At 50.1% G+C, this 16,066-nt stretch overlaps 1 protein-coding gene across 3 annotated transcripts; it reads right to left on the bottom strand.

Annotated features, from left to right (window-relative positions):
• Nucleotides 1-839: 839 nt before the first annotated feature.
• On the bottom strand, nucleotides 840-15,777 carry SPTLC2 (serine palmitoyltransferase long chain base subunit 2). 3 transcript variants are annotated; one of them, XM_073587213.1, is made up of 12 exons: nucleotides 15,531-15,777; nucleotides 11,366-11,548; nucleotides 6,904-7,058; nucleotides 6,200-6,348; nucleotides 5,992-6,116; nucleotides 5,801-5,894; nucleotides 5,353-5,458; nucleotides 5,046-5,265; nucleotides 4,802-4,928; nucleotides 2,411-2,546; nucleotides 1,915-2,044; nucleotides 840-1,794 (listed from the first exon to the last, which is right to left on the bottom strand). In XM_073587213.1, exons 1-12 carry the CDS (start codon nucleotides 15,687-15,689, stop codon nucleotides 1,675-1,677), a joined length of 1,704 nt encoding a protein of 567 aa, XP_073443314.1. In that variant the 5' UTR covers nucleotides 15,690-15,777; the 3' UTR covers nucleotides 840-1,674. The 3 variants fall into 3 exon arrangements, with proteins under 3 accessions (XP_073443314.1, XP_073443322.1, XP_073443329.1); XM_073587221.1 differs by having other exon boundaries at nucleotides 15,558-15,775; XM_073587228.1 differs by lacking the exon at nucleotides 11,366-11,548 and having other exon boundaries at nucleotides 15,558-15,777.
• Nucleotides 15,778-16,066: the final 289 nt, after the last annotated feature.

The raw sequence follows: 16,066 nt of genomic DNA, 5'->3' as shown, positions 1-16,066 counted from the left end.
AAGACATCGAGTAGTGAGAGGGTTAGAAAAGTTCGCAGACCCATTAGGGAGGGAACGGATGGTATATGAACAACACCAGGGACGTAGCGTGAGCGGACAGTGCCCGGACGATACCTGGTAGAAAAAGGGAACAGACGGTGCACGGACGACACAGGGGAGAGGGGACAGGTGCGCAGATAACATCGGAGAGGGGACAGACGATGCGGACGGGTGCTCGGACAAAACTGGGGAGGGAGAGGGGACAGACGATGCGGACGGGTGCTCGGACAAAACTGGGGAGAGGGGACGGAGGATAATGCACAGCAGACAACGGAGAGGGCCGGACTGGTGAGCAAATGACATTGGGGAGGGAGACAGACTCCTCACCGCCGGTATCATCACTAGTGACATGTGATCAGACATGAGACCACACTCCATATACTGACTCACCAGCTCATCATCTATCACTGGTGACAATTTGCCTGTATACATGTGAGAGGTTATCAGATCCCCCACCACATTTTTATTTTTGTTACTGAGAACCAGCCTCTGTATCGTCTTCTCCTCCAGCTGCACTCCCACAATTGCTTGGCACAGAGACCATACAATGTGTAAATATGGAGCAGATGTGTGCTTGCTGCTATGGAGGTGAATGGAGAGGATACAGCTGATGAAGCCCCAGATCTAGGGTATGTGACCCTTCTGGATCTCTTGCAGGGTTCAGCCCTTGTAGTGACCAGGTGGGTACTATCATCAGTGCTAGCCTTGAGCTCTGTACGGCGGCTCTCGTGCAGCACACCAGGGATCAGGTGATTGACATTTGGATGGCGGCGCACAGCCAATAAGACAAGGCGACAACATGAAAATAAATGAGCATTTATTGATTAGCAGCGGAGTCTCTGCTGAGTCCAGTGCGGCCCGTGCAGCGTGAATTCTTTCGGCTCAGTACATCCAAACGTCATGCCACAAAGAAAACAACTGAAGGCCATTCAATGATCATTCCCCGGGGCCAAACCGCAGGGGCCCGACCCACAATGAGGAATTAGAGAAGGAATGTGCATTTTCCAAAGCAGCAAAAAGAGCATAAAAACTGCAGGAATGAAACAACGAGCACCTCGTACTGGTCCCACAACCACTGGTCTTGTCAGTCCCCGCGATGACGGGGCATCTTAGGGGAAAAGTAGTGGCCAGCGAGTTGACTCCTAGTAAGTGCTGCTGCTGGAGTGGAAGGGGTTAAAGTTTGTCAGGGAACATTTAACATTATTGATGCCGGACACCCCAGTCCAGGGCCGGACTAAGGACGTCAGACTGCCTGTGACCGCACGACACCCTCCACAGTTGACCATCACACCCCAGGGTCAAGTACAATCAGACGGTAGAGTAATGCCCTCCTGGACTCACTATGGTGCGTCATCGTCACAGGTACGACCGCAGCTCCTCAGGTCAGCACCATAAGTAGCACCTGTGCTGTTCCTCCACCACAGAGCGACAAACAGAAATATAGAAATCCGCCCCCACAGAGACTAAACATGGAGTGAAGGCCTCAGACGGAGGAAAGTCGTCACCGGTCCCATCCAGAATAAATAGGATGTAAAATGGAAAAGAAAATATACAAGTATAAAACGGGTGCGGAGGCTGACAGCCGGCACAGAGGACCCGGCCAGCCGATGGTGGAGTGGTGCCAGCCCCGTGTGGTCAGTCTTCAGTCTCCTCATATGTGGTCTCATCAAATGGCCGATCCAGCAGCAGCACAAAGTGGTGGCGGGAATATTTCAGCTGCAGAAGGTCTCCGACCTCACTGATCTTATTCAGAGCCTGCAAGAGAATCAGGGGTCAGTGCAGAAAGTGCAGAGTACTGAGTTGGTGCCCGCTGTGCTGAAGGCGGAGGACCCCAGCAGCGCTCAGTCGACGCACTGCCATGACCAGGTCTCTTACCTCGTCCAGCATCTCCCTGCTGTGAGCGGCAGAAACACAGAACCGCGCTCTGGACTCGATGATTGGGGTGGCAGGAAACCCCACAACTACTACTCCAATGTTCCTCTTCAACATCTCTCGTCCGAACGCCCTGCGGACAGGAAGATAAGAGTCAATGTCTGATGTGCAGTGCCTGGAAATATCATCAGGGGGCTGCACACTCAGGGCAACACCTGGCGATGACCCCGATCCCACCAGCTGTAATTACAGGGGGCACACAGACACCCCCAGGCCAGGAGTGCTCTCTTCTTATCCAGGGGTGCAAAAATGGTGTTATTATAGGGAGAGCCACATAAAGGGCAACTGAAAGTCTGAGGTCTCTAGGTGCACGGGTGACAACTGTGCTGGACACCATATTGGTTGTCACGCAGCTTTAACCCCAAGATCTTAAATTCACATGGGACATCTGGATTAAGATAATGATCTCTAATTAACCCTGCCCGAGGCAGCTCCTTACCCGATCTTGGCTGGCATGTACAGCATTAGTGGCACCACAGGGGAGTCGCTGTTTCCGTAGATGATGAACCCCATCTCTGTGAGGCGACGTCTGAAGTAGCGGGTGTTCTCCGCCAGCTGCTCCACGCGTTCCCGTCCTATGGAGAGAACGTTCTGGGTTACGTGGAGTTGTGACACAAGCTGCACCGAGGATGAATGAAACTAATGAACCAGACAAGGCGGAACAACAAAACACGCACTACTCCCCCCAACTGGACGCTGCACAGGCCAATCAGTCCAATTAGAGGGACCACAGGTCACTGGTATCTGCGTCATCCACGCGCTGCAGCGAAGGCAGAGTCACGAACAATGGCGCCACCACCCAGCAGGCACACGTATATTTATAATCCGGACACAGGCAGCCGGATTGTTGAGGGGTTCATGTCAGTCACAGACAGCCCCCCAAAAACGGTGAGAACATCACTGATCATTTGTGATACAGGAAAGTATCACAAAATGATTAGAGATGCACCACAAATGATCATTTGTGGTGCATCTCTAATCCCCCCAGGGAGCCTTACCCTCTAGAGACAGTGCCCCATTCTGATGCATGGTGGTGCCCTAGTACTGCAGTCTCGTCTCATGTGAATACCAGGCACTTGGACACAAGCTGCGCCTCAGGATGGACTCATAGCATTAACCCCTAGCATGCTGCAGGCTCAACTCCTCACAGTTTCTCTGCCGCTGGCAGGGTGATCTGTGGAAATCGATCATCAATACTTTACACCGCTGCACGGTCAGGCGCAGCCAGTTGTGTGCGGATGTCAGGAGGTGGCGGTCAGTGCCACACTCGTGCTCCCGGCTGTATCTCCTGACATCAGGAGGAGGTTTTCCTTCTCGGCAGAATCTGGAATCAATCGTCTCTGCTGTGATCTGTAATTGTATGAAGGGCCCCATCCGTCTGCCCTGGGGCAATTATCAGAGGATGTGAGGGGCACGAATAATGTCTACCATTAGAACAGAGCCCCCCCAGATGTTACAACAGACCAAAAAGCCGAGGGGTGGGGGAATTAGAGGTTGATCTCCCGAGGACACCGATACAATGGCGCCAAAAACAAGGCACAACATGTCCATGTCCCAGTGTCCGGGATACTCACAGAAGGCAAGAGAGGGTTAAACGCATGTGTGCGACCCCCCCTGCTGTAATGTCAGCCCCCCCCTCCCAAACACAAACAACTTTATCACAACCAGATGCTGCAGTCCCCAATCCGCATCCTCTCTCACTTTGATCCTGGACAATGTTTATAATCCCCGACTGAGAGGAGTCTTCTCTCCCCTGGGAGGACAGCGGCTCCTGGAGTTCATACTGAAATCTCCAGCCAGAAAGGGAGGTGGCCCAGCCTCGGAGAAAGGTGACCGGGACCAGGCAGAGGTGGCTGGGCCCCTGAGAGGCGCCGGCCTCTATATTCCCAGACCCCTGCACTGCAGATATATCCTCGGGTGATGCTTCTTCCTGTCACCCTGCTTTCCGAGACCTCGAGGGACTATGGGCAGAAACACATACTTAGGAAATGAGAACAGGGCGAGGGCATTTGAGGTGTACAGCCCAACGACGTTCCAGACGTTTATGTCTGACACCTCAGGTGAGGGGCCGCAGAATATATTGTCCCTGTAACAAGGTCCGATGGGGGTGAGACATGTGCAATGCTTTGGAATATAATAGTGACACACAGGTCATAGGTACAAAGGTGACGTCACCTCAGTGGATGGCGCCAGTGCTTTGTCTGAAGTTACCGACCACCATGAACATACGGAGATATTACACAAGGTAACAATTCATCCTCAGGGCCAATATTTATGTGGAGGTGCAGTCACAGGGTAACATCAGGGCCACACATGCGGTCCTGATCCCCCACAGCAGCCCCCCACCCCCTTCCGTGCTCCATGTCAATAACCGGACAATAGGGAGGCACATTACACCTCCTCACAGGCTCACAAGTCTACGTGGATCCTCTTGGAAATCTAGGAGCTGTTGTCTATTAGAAGGCAACAGAAACTACACAACTCTGACATATGACCAGCCCTCCCCCACCCCAGGGAGATTTATGACCATTGTGATCTGTGTTGGTGCCACCTGCTGGTTCTTCTGAAGGCTGCATTGACCAGAAAGTCCAAAGACACAGCTCCGATTGCCACAACTACTCCGAAGCTGAAACATGGAGATGGCACAGGATGAGACCCCAACTATGGCAGCACTCACATACCCCAGCGGACCGCCCACCTACCCCCAGACTGATGTAGCACATCACCATCTAGTGGCACTGCAGAGCAGAGCTTCTTGGACCCTAATGTGGTTTACACCAATCTTTGCCCATTCTGATGTGCCGCTGATAGTAACCGCTCAGCTACTTACCAAAGCTGGTGCCGTCTTCACCCATAATGCACTTCATAGAAGTGATGATCTGCTCCGTTACCGGCGGTGACATGGAGGTGGCGTATGCCGTGCTGTGGGAGTGCTTCCGCAGGTAGTCAATCAAGACCTGGGGGAGGGAGACAAATAAAAATCACAATATGAAGCCCCACAGCTTAACACGGCATCAGAAGCGCGCGCAGACCGGGGGCATGTGACAAGGGTGACCCCAGAGCCAGGACCTCACCTCAGTGCCCCCAATGTAGCCCCCAGCTCCACCAAAACTCTTAGTGAACGTTCCCATCATGATGTCCACATCTCGGGGATCCAGACCAAAGTAATCAACCACACCACGGCCATTTGGGCCCAGCGCCCCAATACTGTGCGCCTCGTCCAAATACAGGTACGCCTTGTACTTCTTCTTCAGGGCGATGACCTCGGGCAGACGAACGATGGAGCCCTCCATACTGCAACCAGCATAAACCAGTCAAACCAGCAAGCCACCTGGACTACTACAACCAGGGCAGAATTAGCATCCCTGCGGCTGTGCTAACCTGTATATCCCCTCCACCAGGATTAGGATTTTCTTCCATGGCCGGTGAGTACGAGGCTGACCCTGGACTATGGCGTCTCTCAGCAGCTTCTCCAAACTCTGCATGTCTATGAGGAGGAAAGACGGGTAAGAGCCGAGGCAACACAGAGACGGCGGCGGGTCACAGCCGAGGCAACACAGAGACGGCGGCGGGTCACAGCCGAGGCAACACAGAGACGGCGGCGGGTCACAGCCGAGGCAACACAGAGACGGCGGCGGGTCACAGCCGAGGCAACACAGAGACGGCGGCGGGTCACAGCCGAGGAAACACAGAGACGGCGGCGGGTCACAGCCGAGGAAACACAGAGACGGCGGCGGGTCACAGCCGAGGAAAGACGGCGGCGGGTCAGAGCAGAGGCTGATCAGTGGCATCGGAGAAAATCACCATCTATTTAACAAGGGACTCTTACTGTTATGCTTGAAGATGCGAATTGTGGCCCCCGAGAGCCGAGCGCCCAGTACAAGGCTGGCATGGTTCAGCTCGTCGCTGAGGATAAGGCAGCCCTGACAAAAAAACAACAACATGAAGATGTCTCCAGCCAGACAGTACAAAGCATAAGACGAGCAGCACACACCCACCCACATTATTTTGAGGACTTACCTTCTCTGCCAGTGCCGGGATATTCATAGAGTTTGTAGCAAACCCCATTCCATAAGTCATGGCCGCCTCCACGCCAAGGAAACGGGCAACCAGGCACTCCAGCTCTTCATGCTTATCCAGATTACCTGCAGAAAGGCAAACAGCTAAAAGCATTGCAGGGCCCGGGGCGGGAGAGCGCCCCCCCAGAGATGTAATGTCTAGCACTCACCCATCTCCTGCCGCGTGCTGCACACTCCCCCTCCGTACCGCTGCAAGACACCAGCCGAAGCATCAGCACAGAATCCACTGTTCTTTGCAAAGCCGAGGTAGTTGTAGGAGCCCATGTTAATGACGCCCTTAATCACCCGGCCGGTGAACCTGAAAGAGCATTTATTGCATATCTGCACGCCAGAAGGACAAAGAGGAGGGCGGAGGAAGAGGAGAAGGGTCAGGGCCAAGGAGGAGGAGTGCAGGAGCCAGGGAACAAGAGGAGGCGGCGGAGGGCAGCCAGGGCCAGGAAGGTAGAGGAGGCGGCGGAGGGCGGCCAGGGCCAGGAAGGAAGAGGAGGAGGCGGAGGGCGGCCGGGGCCTGGAAGGAAGAGAAGGCGGCGGAGGGCGGCCGGGGCCAGGAAGGAAGAGGCGGAGTGCAACCGGGGCCAGGAAGGAGGGCGGCCGGGGCCAAGAAGGAGGGAGGCCGGGGCCAAGAAGGAGGGCGGCCGGGGCCAAGAAGGAGGGCGGCCGGGGCCAAGAAGGAGGGCGGCCGGGGCCAAGAAGGAGGGCGGCCGGGGCCAAGAAGGAGGGCGGCCGGGGCCAAGAAGGAGGGCGGCCGGGGCCAGGGAGGAGGAAGAAGGCGGCCACGGAGGAGGGCCAGGGAAGAAAGGGAGGAGTGTAAATCTCGCAGGTCAGGCAGGAACGCCCTGAAATGATCACTCACTTGAAGGTCCAGTTGTAGTCGTCTGTGAACCTCTCCAGCACATCCACCCGCTCCCCCGGAACACTGCTCACCGGCCGATTCCAATTGTCTCTGATCCTCATATACAGGTTCCGTGTGTAGAAGTTTTCAAAGTCCTGATACAGAGGGACGAAATCCTACAAAACAGAGTAGCAGAGGTCAGGCTGAAGAGCGGCCGCAGAACAAAAACTGCTCCACATACACAAGCAGGAGCAAAGGAGCCCAGCCTAAGGGTTTGGACCCATCACATACATATTCTTTTCTGGGACAATTCTGGCATCACTAGCAGGGCTGTGGAGTCGGAGTTGGAGCTGGTATAAAATGGACCGACTCCTAAAATATATAATGAATTGGGTATAGTAGTTCAATGCAGTTTGTTGGGAATATTTTTTTCATAAGAATTTGTGAAAGTTATGAAATGTCCTAGAAATGTCTGTCGTATTCCTGATCTAAGGTCTAGACTTTTAGCTGAGGTGAATCTGTGCTGCAGTTTATGTTCATGATAAGTAGTGAAGCTCCTCCTCTACAGATAAGGGGAAAAAATAAACACAAAGGGAAGGAATGCCTGCATTCATCTCAGAACTTCTGCAGTGAGCAGGAAAGCAGGATTAAGGTAAGTACTTCTTAAATCATATCTAAACTTTCAATAAACTGTGCATAAATCAATAGTCCAATATGTTATCTCTGTATGCTCCAAAACCTGTTGGAGTCAGCAAAAGACCTGAGACTGGGACGGAGATTTGTCTTCCAACAAGACAATGATCCCAAACATAACGCAAAATCTACAATGGAATGGTTCACAAATAAACGTATCCAGGTGTTAGAATGGCTAAGTCAAAGTCCAGACCTGAATCCAATTGAGAATCTGTGGAAAGAGCTGAAAACTGCTGTTCACAAACGATCTCCATCAAACCTCACTGAGCTCGAGCTGTTTGCCAAGGAAGAATGGGCAAGAATTTCAGTCTCTTGATGTACAAAACTGATAGAGACATACCCCAAGGGACTTGCAGCTGTAATTGCAGCAAAAGGTGGCGCAACAAAGTATTAAGTTAAAGGGGCCGAATAATATTGCACGCTCCACTTTTCAGTTTTTGACTTTCCACAAAAATTTAAAATAACCAATAAATTTCGTTCAACTTCACAATTGTGTCCCACTTGTTGATTCTTCACCAAAAATTTACAACTGGTATCTTTATGTTTTAAGCATGATATGTGGGAAAAGGTGGAAAAGTTCCAGGGGGCCGAATTCTTTTGCAAGGCACTGTATATACACTATACATAGAATATAAGGGGAAAAACTTTTCTAACATCTCAAATTTGGAAATACAGTAACAGGATCAATGAGGACGTATATATTTGTGTGTGTGTTCTGGAATATGATTCAGCACAAACATGCTCTCACCCTCCTCCTCTCTTCATAGACTGTGAAGAAATATGATGTGAAGCATTTAGTGAGCTGTACCCTGAGACAAGCCTGACAATGAAAGTTCAGAGTAAAGGTACGGTCACACTTAGCGATGTACCAGTGATCCCGACCAGCGATATGACGCGGTCAGGATCGCTGGTACATCGCTAAGTGGTCGCTAGTGAGCTGCCACACAGGCAGATCTCACCAGCGACATCGCTGGGGACGGGGGTCGCTACTTACCTGTCACACCAGGCGATCCTGCGTCCTCCCGCCCGCGTCCACGCGTCGCTCGTCGTCACAGCAGGAAGCGCCGCAGGAAGCTGACGACGAGAAACGGTCCAACCTGTTCTCGCGCGATCAGCGATAAGCAGCGGGGGAGCCGGTCGTAGGTAAGTATCAGACACAGCGATATCGCTAGCAATATCGCTATAACGTCACAAGTTATAGCGATATTGCTAGCGATATCGCTTAATGTGACATGCCCTTAAAGCTATCTAACAACATATTTTACAAACTTTATACTTATCTATTCTATTGATTTATGCAGATTGATTTATTTGTATCCTAAATTATACAGTGCATGATTCCCTATTCCTGCAAGAATTTCAATATACCTTATTTTTTTACAGGACAAAATTTTTAGAGTGAACTTGCATAATTACAAAATGTCTATGAAGCATTTTATGAAGTCAGCTGTATTTCAGCATTTCAGTTACTCAAGATAAAAACCATTTTATGTGTCAGTGTATAAGTGACCCAGATGAAAACAAATCCTGTGATGCCAAAATCAGCTGCATACTCAGGAAGTGATTTTGTTCCTTCAAAAGCCTCCAATCTAAAAAGACATTTTCAACACTGCCACACAGAAGTTTACAAGCTGTGATTGAAAAAGATAAGAGCAGCACCAAGAAACCAGAGCCCAGCACTTCCCGCCAGGCAAAGGAGGGGGAAAGAGGTCTCAAACATCAGTTACAAGATATTTTGTGACAAAGTTACTGTAACAATGACAGCAGATATGTTTAAAAGACAGCTCATACAGCTTGTTGTGAAGGACGGTGTACCATTATCATTATTTGCACGACCAGCTTTTACAGCTCTTAATGGAGAAATTGCCCGCAAACTTGGTGTTTCTCTAGAAAGAGAAAGTATTAGAAAATTAGTGATTGAAGAAGCCCTTAAACAAAAGGAAGATCTTAAAAAGACTCTCAAAAGACGCTTCATGTTTCTTAAAATGGATGCCTGCACACGTCACAGAGTGAACTATTTTGCTATCAACGCTCGATATGTTTGTGACAACAAAGAAATTGTTACCAACATGCTGGCAGTAAAAGATACTAAAGCTCATCACAGCAGCAAGTTTCTCCAGGCCTTAGTGGAAAGTGTCCTGCAAGATTATGTGTTCACAAAAGAACAGGTTCTTGCTATTGTAACGGACAATGCTTCAAACATGATAAGTACAATTACATTGATGAATAAACTGCTTCACACCTCTTTCCTATTGCGCTGTGTTGTGCACACGCTGCAGCTGGCAATAAGAGATAGTCTGCAAGAGGGACATGCTGGAACTCTGATTAGCAACGTGAGGAAAGTGGTTATTGCTGCCAGAACGCCTAAAATTGATTCCATCTTGAAGAGACGTGCTGGGAAAGGGGCAATTGTGGATCAAGCCACTCGGTGGGGCAGCACCTATTTAATGACTGAGCGATTGCTCGAGCTGAAACCCTTCCTTGTAGATATGGCCAACCCTCAGGTAACACTACATGAAGGTCAATGGACACAGGTGGCTGAATTGAAGGAATTGCTTCATCACCAATTTACAGTGACTAAAAAGTTACAAGCTGAGGATTTAACTCCTGGAATTGCTATAAAGGAGTGGAAGAACTTTTAGTTTTGCCTGACCCAAAGAGTTTAACTGCAGATGGCATTGCTGCGTCAATGAAATGGAGAGAGACACAGCTATTAGAAAATAAAATTTTTCTGGCAGCTGTTTATGTGGACCCGAGTCATCGTATATTGCTGGATGATCAACCGCTTACTGAAGGAAAAGAAGCTCTGACTGAGGTAGTAGTTAGGAAGAGTGGCCTACAGGACAGCCAAGAGTAAGAGGACTCGGGTCCTGCCTGTGCTGCTGCTGCCGTTCCTTCATCTTCATCAGATGAGGAGTTTGAATTCAAAAAGTATTTGGACGACATGGAGCAGACAAAGCATTGCCGCAGGGAAAAAGATTCCACTCCCATAGAAAACAGATTGACCATATCTCAGCAACATTTTTCACTTGCTCTCAAAGAAGTAGAAGAGGTCAACCGTTCACCAAAACTGACTGTGCATGAGGCAATTCCTTTATACCCGGAAATTGTTAGAGATGCTGCCCATGTGGTTACGGCTTTGTCACCAACCCAAGTTAGTGTAGAGAGGTTGTTCTCTAGCCTTAGAATTATTAGGTCAGATTTGATGTCATCTATGAAGGAGGATCTGATGGATACTATTTCTCAGAACAAATTCATAGACTGCACAAATGTTATTCAGTAAGTTTTTGTTGAAAACTGTTTTTTTTCCACTTACTGCAGAGTGTATAATAAACTGTAAATATGCAAAAGTTTCTGTTCTAAAGTTGTATTCCAATAAATATATTTAATGTTCTGAATGGTTAGATTATTGAATCATAATGATTACAAGCCTGATGTTACCATTTTACTATAGTAAATTTATCACTTAAACATGAGCCATGTATGTGGGAGTCGGAGTCATGGAAATTGAGGCGTTGGATTCAGAGGTTTGGCTTACCAACTCCACAGCCCTGATCACGAGGACCCTCCGCAAAACCAGAAAGCAACAACAGGGGGGCTGCCAATGTTTGGCTTTTTCATTCTATAGAAGCTCATGGGCGGACACCCCTCTGGTCCTGGAAAGTGACGGAGCCCCACTCTCGGGTTATGCGGAGGGGTCCTAGTGAAATGTCAGATATGTTCCAGATGGTAATAACCCATTAACCGTACACAAACAGAAAAGATGTTCTGCAGAAGCTCAGCCCCTTACTTTCTGCTCCTCCCGCTCTGTGGCATTGTGACACTTCTCAATCTTCCAGGCTCTGAGAAAATCCCGCAAGTATCCGAACAGGGTGAGTATCCCATATCCCATGTAGGTGAGGACAGCAACCAGCATGGGGGTCTCCTCGAACGCCTCATGGAACGGCCGCTTGTATAGTCCGCCATGAAGAAGCTGCAAAGGGGGAAACCACAGAATGAGTCAGCACACTGCTCGTGAAATAATCTGTGTCACTGCAGCCTCTGCTCCTACCACACAACTCTCAGTATGTAACATCCCTCCTGAAATGCTCTGTGCTGCTGGAGATCCTCTTCCTCCCACACATTTCATGCCCTGACGAAGATGAGAGAACAATAACTCTGCTCCTCAGACTAACGTCCGCCATACACACAAGATGGCCGACGGAAGAACGATGATCAGGTGATGATAGACAACAGCGTCCACTACAGCGCTCCGGTGTAATCTATGGGAACCAACAGCTGATCACGGGGAGAACATTGCAATTGGCATCTCCCCCAACCATCATTCAGCCAATGCCCCCGTACTCAGTAGACCCTCGGTGGTAGTCTAACACTCTGTGACCTCCTGGTCTGGGATGTCAGTACAGCTACTCCACCAGCAGAGGGCAGACTGTGCAGATGTGGACACATCATGGAGGACACTGTGCCGTTGTCTCTGCCCGCCGTGTACATAGCTCACATGCAGAACACAGCGCAGCGCAATACGAACCCGCGCAGACCGGATGGCGGATTAAAAGAGGTTTCCTACACACAAAGCATTCCTGAGACAGAACATGGACAAGAGCCAAGAACAGAGGGAGCGGAAGCAGAGGAACGAGATCCCACACCCGGGGTGTGCCTCCCTGTGCAGTCATGGGACCCCAACACAAGCAATGACCTCCCATACTACAAGACAGAGCTCCAGAGCTGGCTGCAGTCACATCATGTCTTATCCTCCAGTCACCTCCAGAGCTGCAGTGACATTAGGTCTTATCCTCCAGTCACCATTCTGCTCTTACATCATGTTTTATCCTCCAGAGCTGCAGTCACTATTCTGCTGTTACATCATGTCTTGTCCTCCAGTCACCTCCAGAGCTGCAGTCACTATAAGGCTATGTGCCCACATTGCAGAAATGTTGCGGAAAAGTCACAAGTCCCCGCCGCGAGTAAAACGCATGCGGAATTCACATGCGTTTTCCCGCAAAACACAAGCGTTTTCCAAGAATTTTTAGCTTGCAGAATGTTTGCACTTTTCCAAGAGATTTGAAGCATCGCTGGGAAAGTGATTGACAGGTTGGTCACACTTGTCAAGCATAGTGCTTGACAAGTGTGACCACATTTATACTATTGATGCTGCCTATGCGGCATCAATAGTAAAAGATAGAATGTTAAAAATAATTAAAAAAAATAAAAAATAGTGATATACATACTTACCCTCTGTCGGCCCCCGGAATCCTCCCGGCCCTCATGGCGCTGCCGGCAACTTCCGTTCCCAGGGATGCATTGCAAGAATGACCTCAGATGACGTAGCATCACGCGAGACCGCTACGTCATCAGAGGTCATGCGTGTGATGCATCCCTGGGAACGGAAGTTGCCGGCAGAACCATGAGGGCCGGGAGGATTCCGGGGGCTGACAGAGGGCAAGTATATCCCTATTTTTTATTTTAATTCTATTTTTGACAGGAATATGGTACCCAGGGCTGGAGGAAAGTCTCCTCTCCTCCAGCCCTGGGTACCATCTGCACATGAATTGCTCACTTCACGCATGGTGTGCAAAGCCACATGTGTAAAGTGAGCGTTTCAATGCAATCCTATGGTGGCGGAATCGCTGCGATTCCGCAGAAATAATGGACATGCTGCGGATTTTACCTCTATGCGATTCCGCAGCGGTAAAGTCCGCAGCATGGACACTGCAACTGCGGAATCCCAAAGGATTGCATGGGAATGCGTTTTATTAGCGTTTTTTTTAAGGGCTTCCGCTGCGGCGGAAACGCATAAAAAACGCAACGTGGGCACACAGCCTTATACTGTTACATCGTGTCTTATCCTCCAGTCACCTCCAGAGCTGCAGTCACTATTCTTCGGCTACATTGTGTCTTATCCTCCAGAGCTGCAGTCGCTATTCTGCTGTACATCAAGTTTTATGCTCCACTCACCTCCAGAGCTGCAGTCACTATTCTGCTGTTACATCATGTCTTTATCCTACAGTCACCTTTATAGCTGATGTGAATGTAGCTCTAGATGTGACCAGAGAACAAGGAAGGTGGGATCTTATCCTCCAGTCACCTCCAGAGCTGGAGTCACTATTCTGCTATCACATTGTGGATTATCCTCCACTCACCTCCAGAGCGGCAGTCACTATTCTACTGTTACATCATGTCTTATTCTCCAGTCACCTGCAGAGCTGAAGTCACAATTCTGCTGTTTCATCATTTATTATCCTCCCCTCCCGAGCTTCAGTCACTATTATGCAACATTTCATCTTATCCTCCACTCACCTCCAGAGCTGCAGTCACTATTCTGCTGTTACACTGTGTCTTATACTCCAGTCACCTCCAGAGCTGCAGTCACTATTCTACTGTTACATCGAGTCTTAGGCTGTGTGCCTACGTTGCGTTTTTTAAGCGTTTCCGCTGCAGTGGAAATACTTAAAAAACGCATTCCCATGCAATCCTTTGGGATTCCGCAGTTGCTGTGCCAATGCTGCAGGTTTTTCCGCTGCAGAATCGCATAGCGGTAAAATCCGCAGCATGTTCATTATTTCTGCGGAATTGCAGCGATTCCGCCGCCATAGGATTGCATTGAAACACTCACATTACGCATGTGGCTATGTCCACCATGCGTAAAGTGAGCGCTTCATGTGCGGATGGTACCCAGGGTCTGGAGGAGAGCAGACTCTCCTACATGCCCTATGTACCATATTCCTGTAAAAAATAGAATTAAAATAAAAAATAGGGATATACTTACCCTCTGTCGGCCCCCGGAATCCTCCCGATCCTCAGCGACACTGCTAGGCATCTTCCGTTCCCAGTGATGCATTGGGCGAATGACCTCTGATGACGTAGCGGTCTCGCCGTCATCAGAGGTCATTGACGCAAGGCATCGCTGGGAACGGAAGATGCCTAGCAGTGTCGCTGAGGATCGGGAGGATTCCGGGGGCCGACAGAGGGTAAGTATATCCCTATTTTTTATTGTTTTTATTATTTTTAACATTCTATCTTTTACTACTGATGTCGCATAGGCCGCCTCAATAGTCTAAAGGTGGTTACACTCGTCAAACACTGTGCTTGACAAGTGTGACCAACCTGTCATTCACCTTTCCAAGCGATGCTTCAAATCTCTTGGAAATGCACAAGCAATCTGCAAGCTAATAACGCTTGTGTTTTGAGGGAAAGCGCATGTGAATTCCGCATGCGTTTTACCAGCGGCGAGGACATGTGACATTTCCGCAACATGGGCACATAGCCTTAGGGTATGTTCCCACGGTCAGGAAATGCTGCGGGTTGGACACTGTGTACAACCACAGCGTCCAGATGTTACAGCATAGTGGAGGGGATTTCATGAAGTCCCATGTCCACGATGCAGCCCCAGCCCGGCTGATAACAGAGAGCAATGTACTGTATTCAAGGGCGGTAACACTGGCAGCGGGTACCTGCAGCGGATGTGGAGGAGCCGCCATCAACATGACTGTCAGTTGCCCGGCCCACCTTTATCCACATGCAGGACCCCCCATTGTTCTGTCACATTCCAGAGGTCACAAGGCTTCTACACAAGGGGAGCCTGGAGTATGAGGTGCATCGGGCCATGAACTGGCAGCAGAACCCACACATTAGGGTATGAGGCATCCCCCCCAAACAATCCTGCACCACAATCACCCAACATGGCGGAACAGAGAATAAAACACCCTCACATAGCACACCATTACACTGTCCCCGCCCCCTTGCCCATTACACTGTCCCCGCCCCCTTGCCCATTACACGGTCCCTTCCCCCTTGTCCATTACACTGTCCCCCTTCCCCTTTTCCATTACACTCTCTCCTCCTCATTATACATTACAATGTCCCCTCCCCCTTGTCCATTACACTATCCCCTCCCCTTATCCATTACATGGTCCCTCCCCCGTATTAGTCTCCCGGTGACAGCCCTGACTACACACGGGGCCTCTGCTCCTCTTCTCCCGCACCTCGGGGCAGACTCCGTTCCTCACGTATCCGTTCTTCGGCCCTCCGTTCTCGCTCCTGCAGCCGCCGTTCATCCTTATCCGGTGCACGGAGCTGTGGCCCCCAGGGGCCTCTCCGGGGCTGTATCGCGGCATCTCCGGCCTCTCTGTGCTGTCACCACTGCCACGCCCAGCCTCCCGATACCGGAACTGTCCGCCTTAACTTAGCCAATCACCTCACGAGACGTCACAGCAGGGCGCGGTGTAAGCCTTCACTTTACAACCAATGAGAATAGATGAAGGTGGAGCCTAACAGGGAGCGACGACATGACGTCAGCAGTCCTAACAGCACGTGCTTGAACCATAGTAACCTGTGTTACGAACGGATGACGTCATGTTCCGAGCACCTATAAAGGTCATCACCCTTTACTTCACGTCAGAGGCCGCCCGGCGGTGCTGGGATTCTCTGGAGCGGGATAGGCGGGCACGTGACCTGCACACACTATTGCCGGATCTTACTCAATAACTGACGG

Source organism: Dendrobates tinctorius, unplaced genomic scaffold, assembly GCF_039654945.1.
Source record: "Dendrobates tinctorius isolate UK_male_01 unplaced genomic scaffold, ASM3965494v1 ptg000010l, whole genome shotgun sequence".
NCBI lineage: Eukaryota > Metazoa > Chordata > Amphibia > Anura > Dendrobatidae > Dendrobates > Dendrobates tinctorius.
The sequence above is the reverse complement of the archived record's forward strand: the minus strand, read 5'-3'. Positions and strand labels throughout refer to the sequence as shown.

What these genes read in the sequence shown, in the direction of transcription:
- SPTLC2 (XM_073587213.1), bottom strand. Translation starts at nt 15,689, where the DNA reads ATGCCGCGATACAGCCCCGGAGAGGCCCCTGGGGGCCACAGCTCCGTG. An exon ending in AGAAGAGGAGCAGAGGCCCC is followed by an intron (nt 11,549 to 15,530) that starts GTGTGTAGTCAG and finishes CCCCCTTTGCAG; the next exon opens with CTTCTTCATGGCGGACTATA. An exon ending in TCGCATCTTCAAGCATAACA is followed by an intron (nt 5,459 to 5,800) that starts GTAAGAGTCCCT and finishes TCCTCCTCATAG; the next exon opens with ACATGCAGAGTTTGGAGAAG.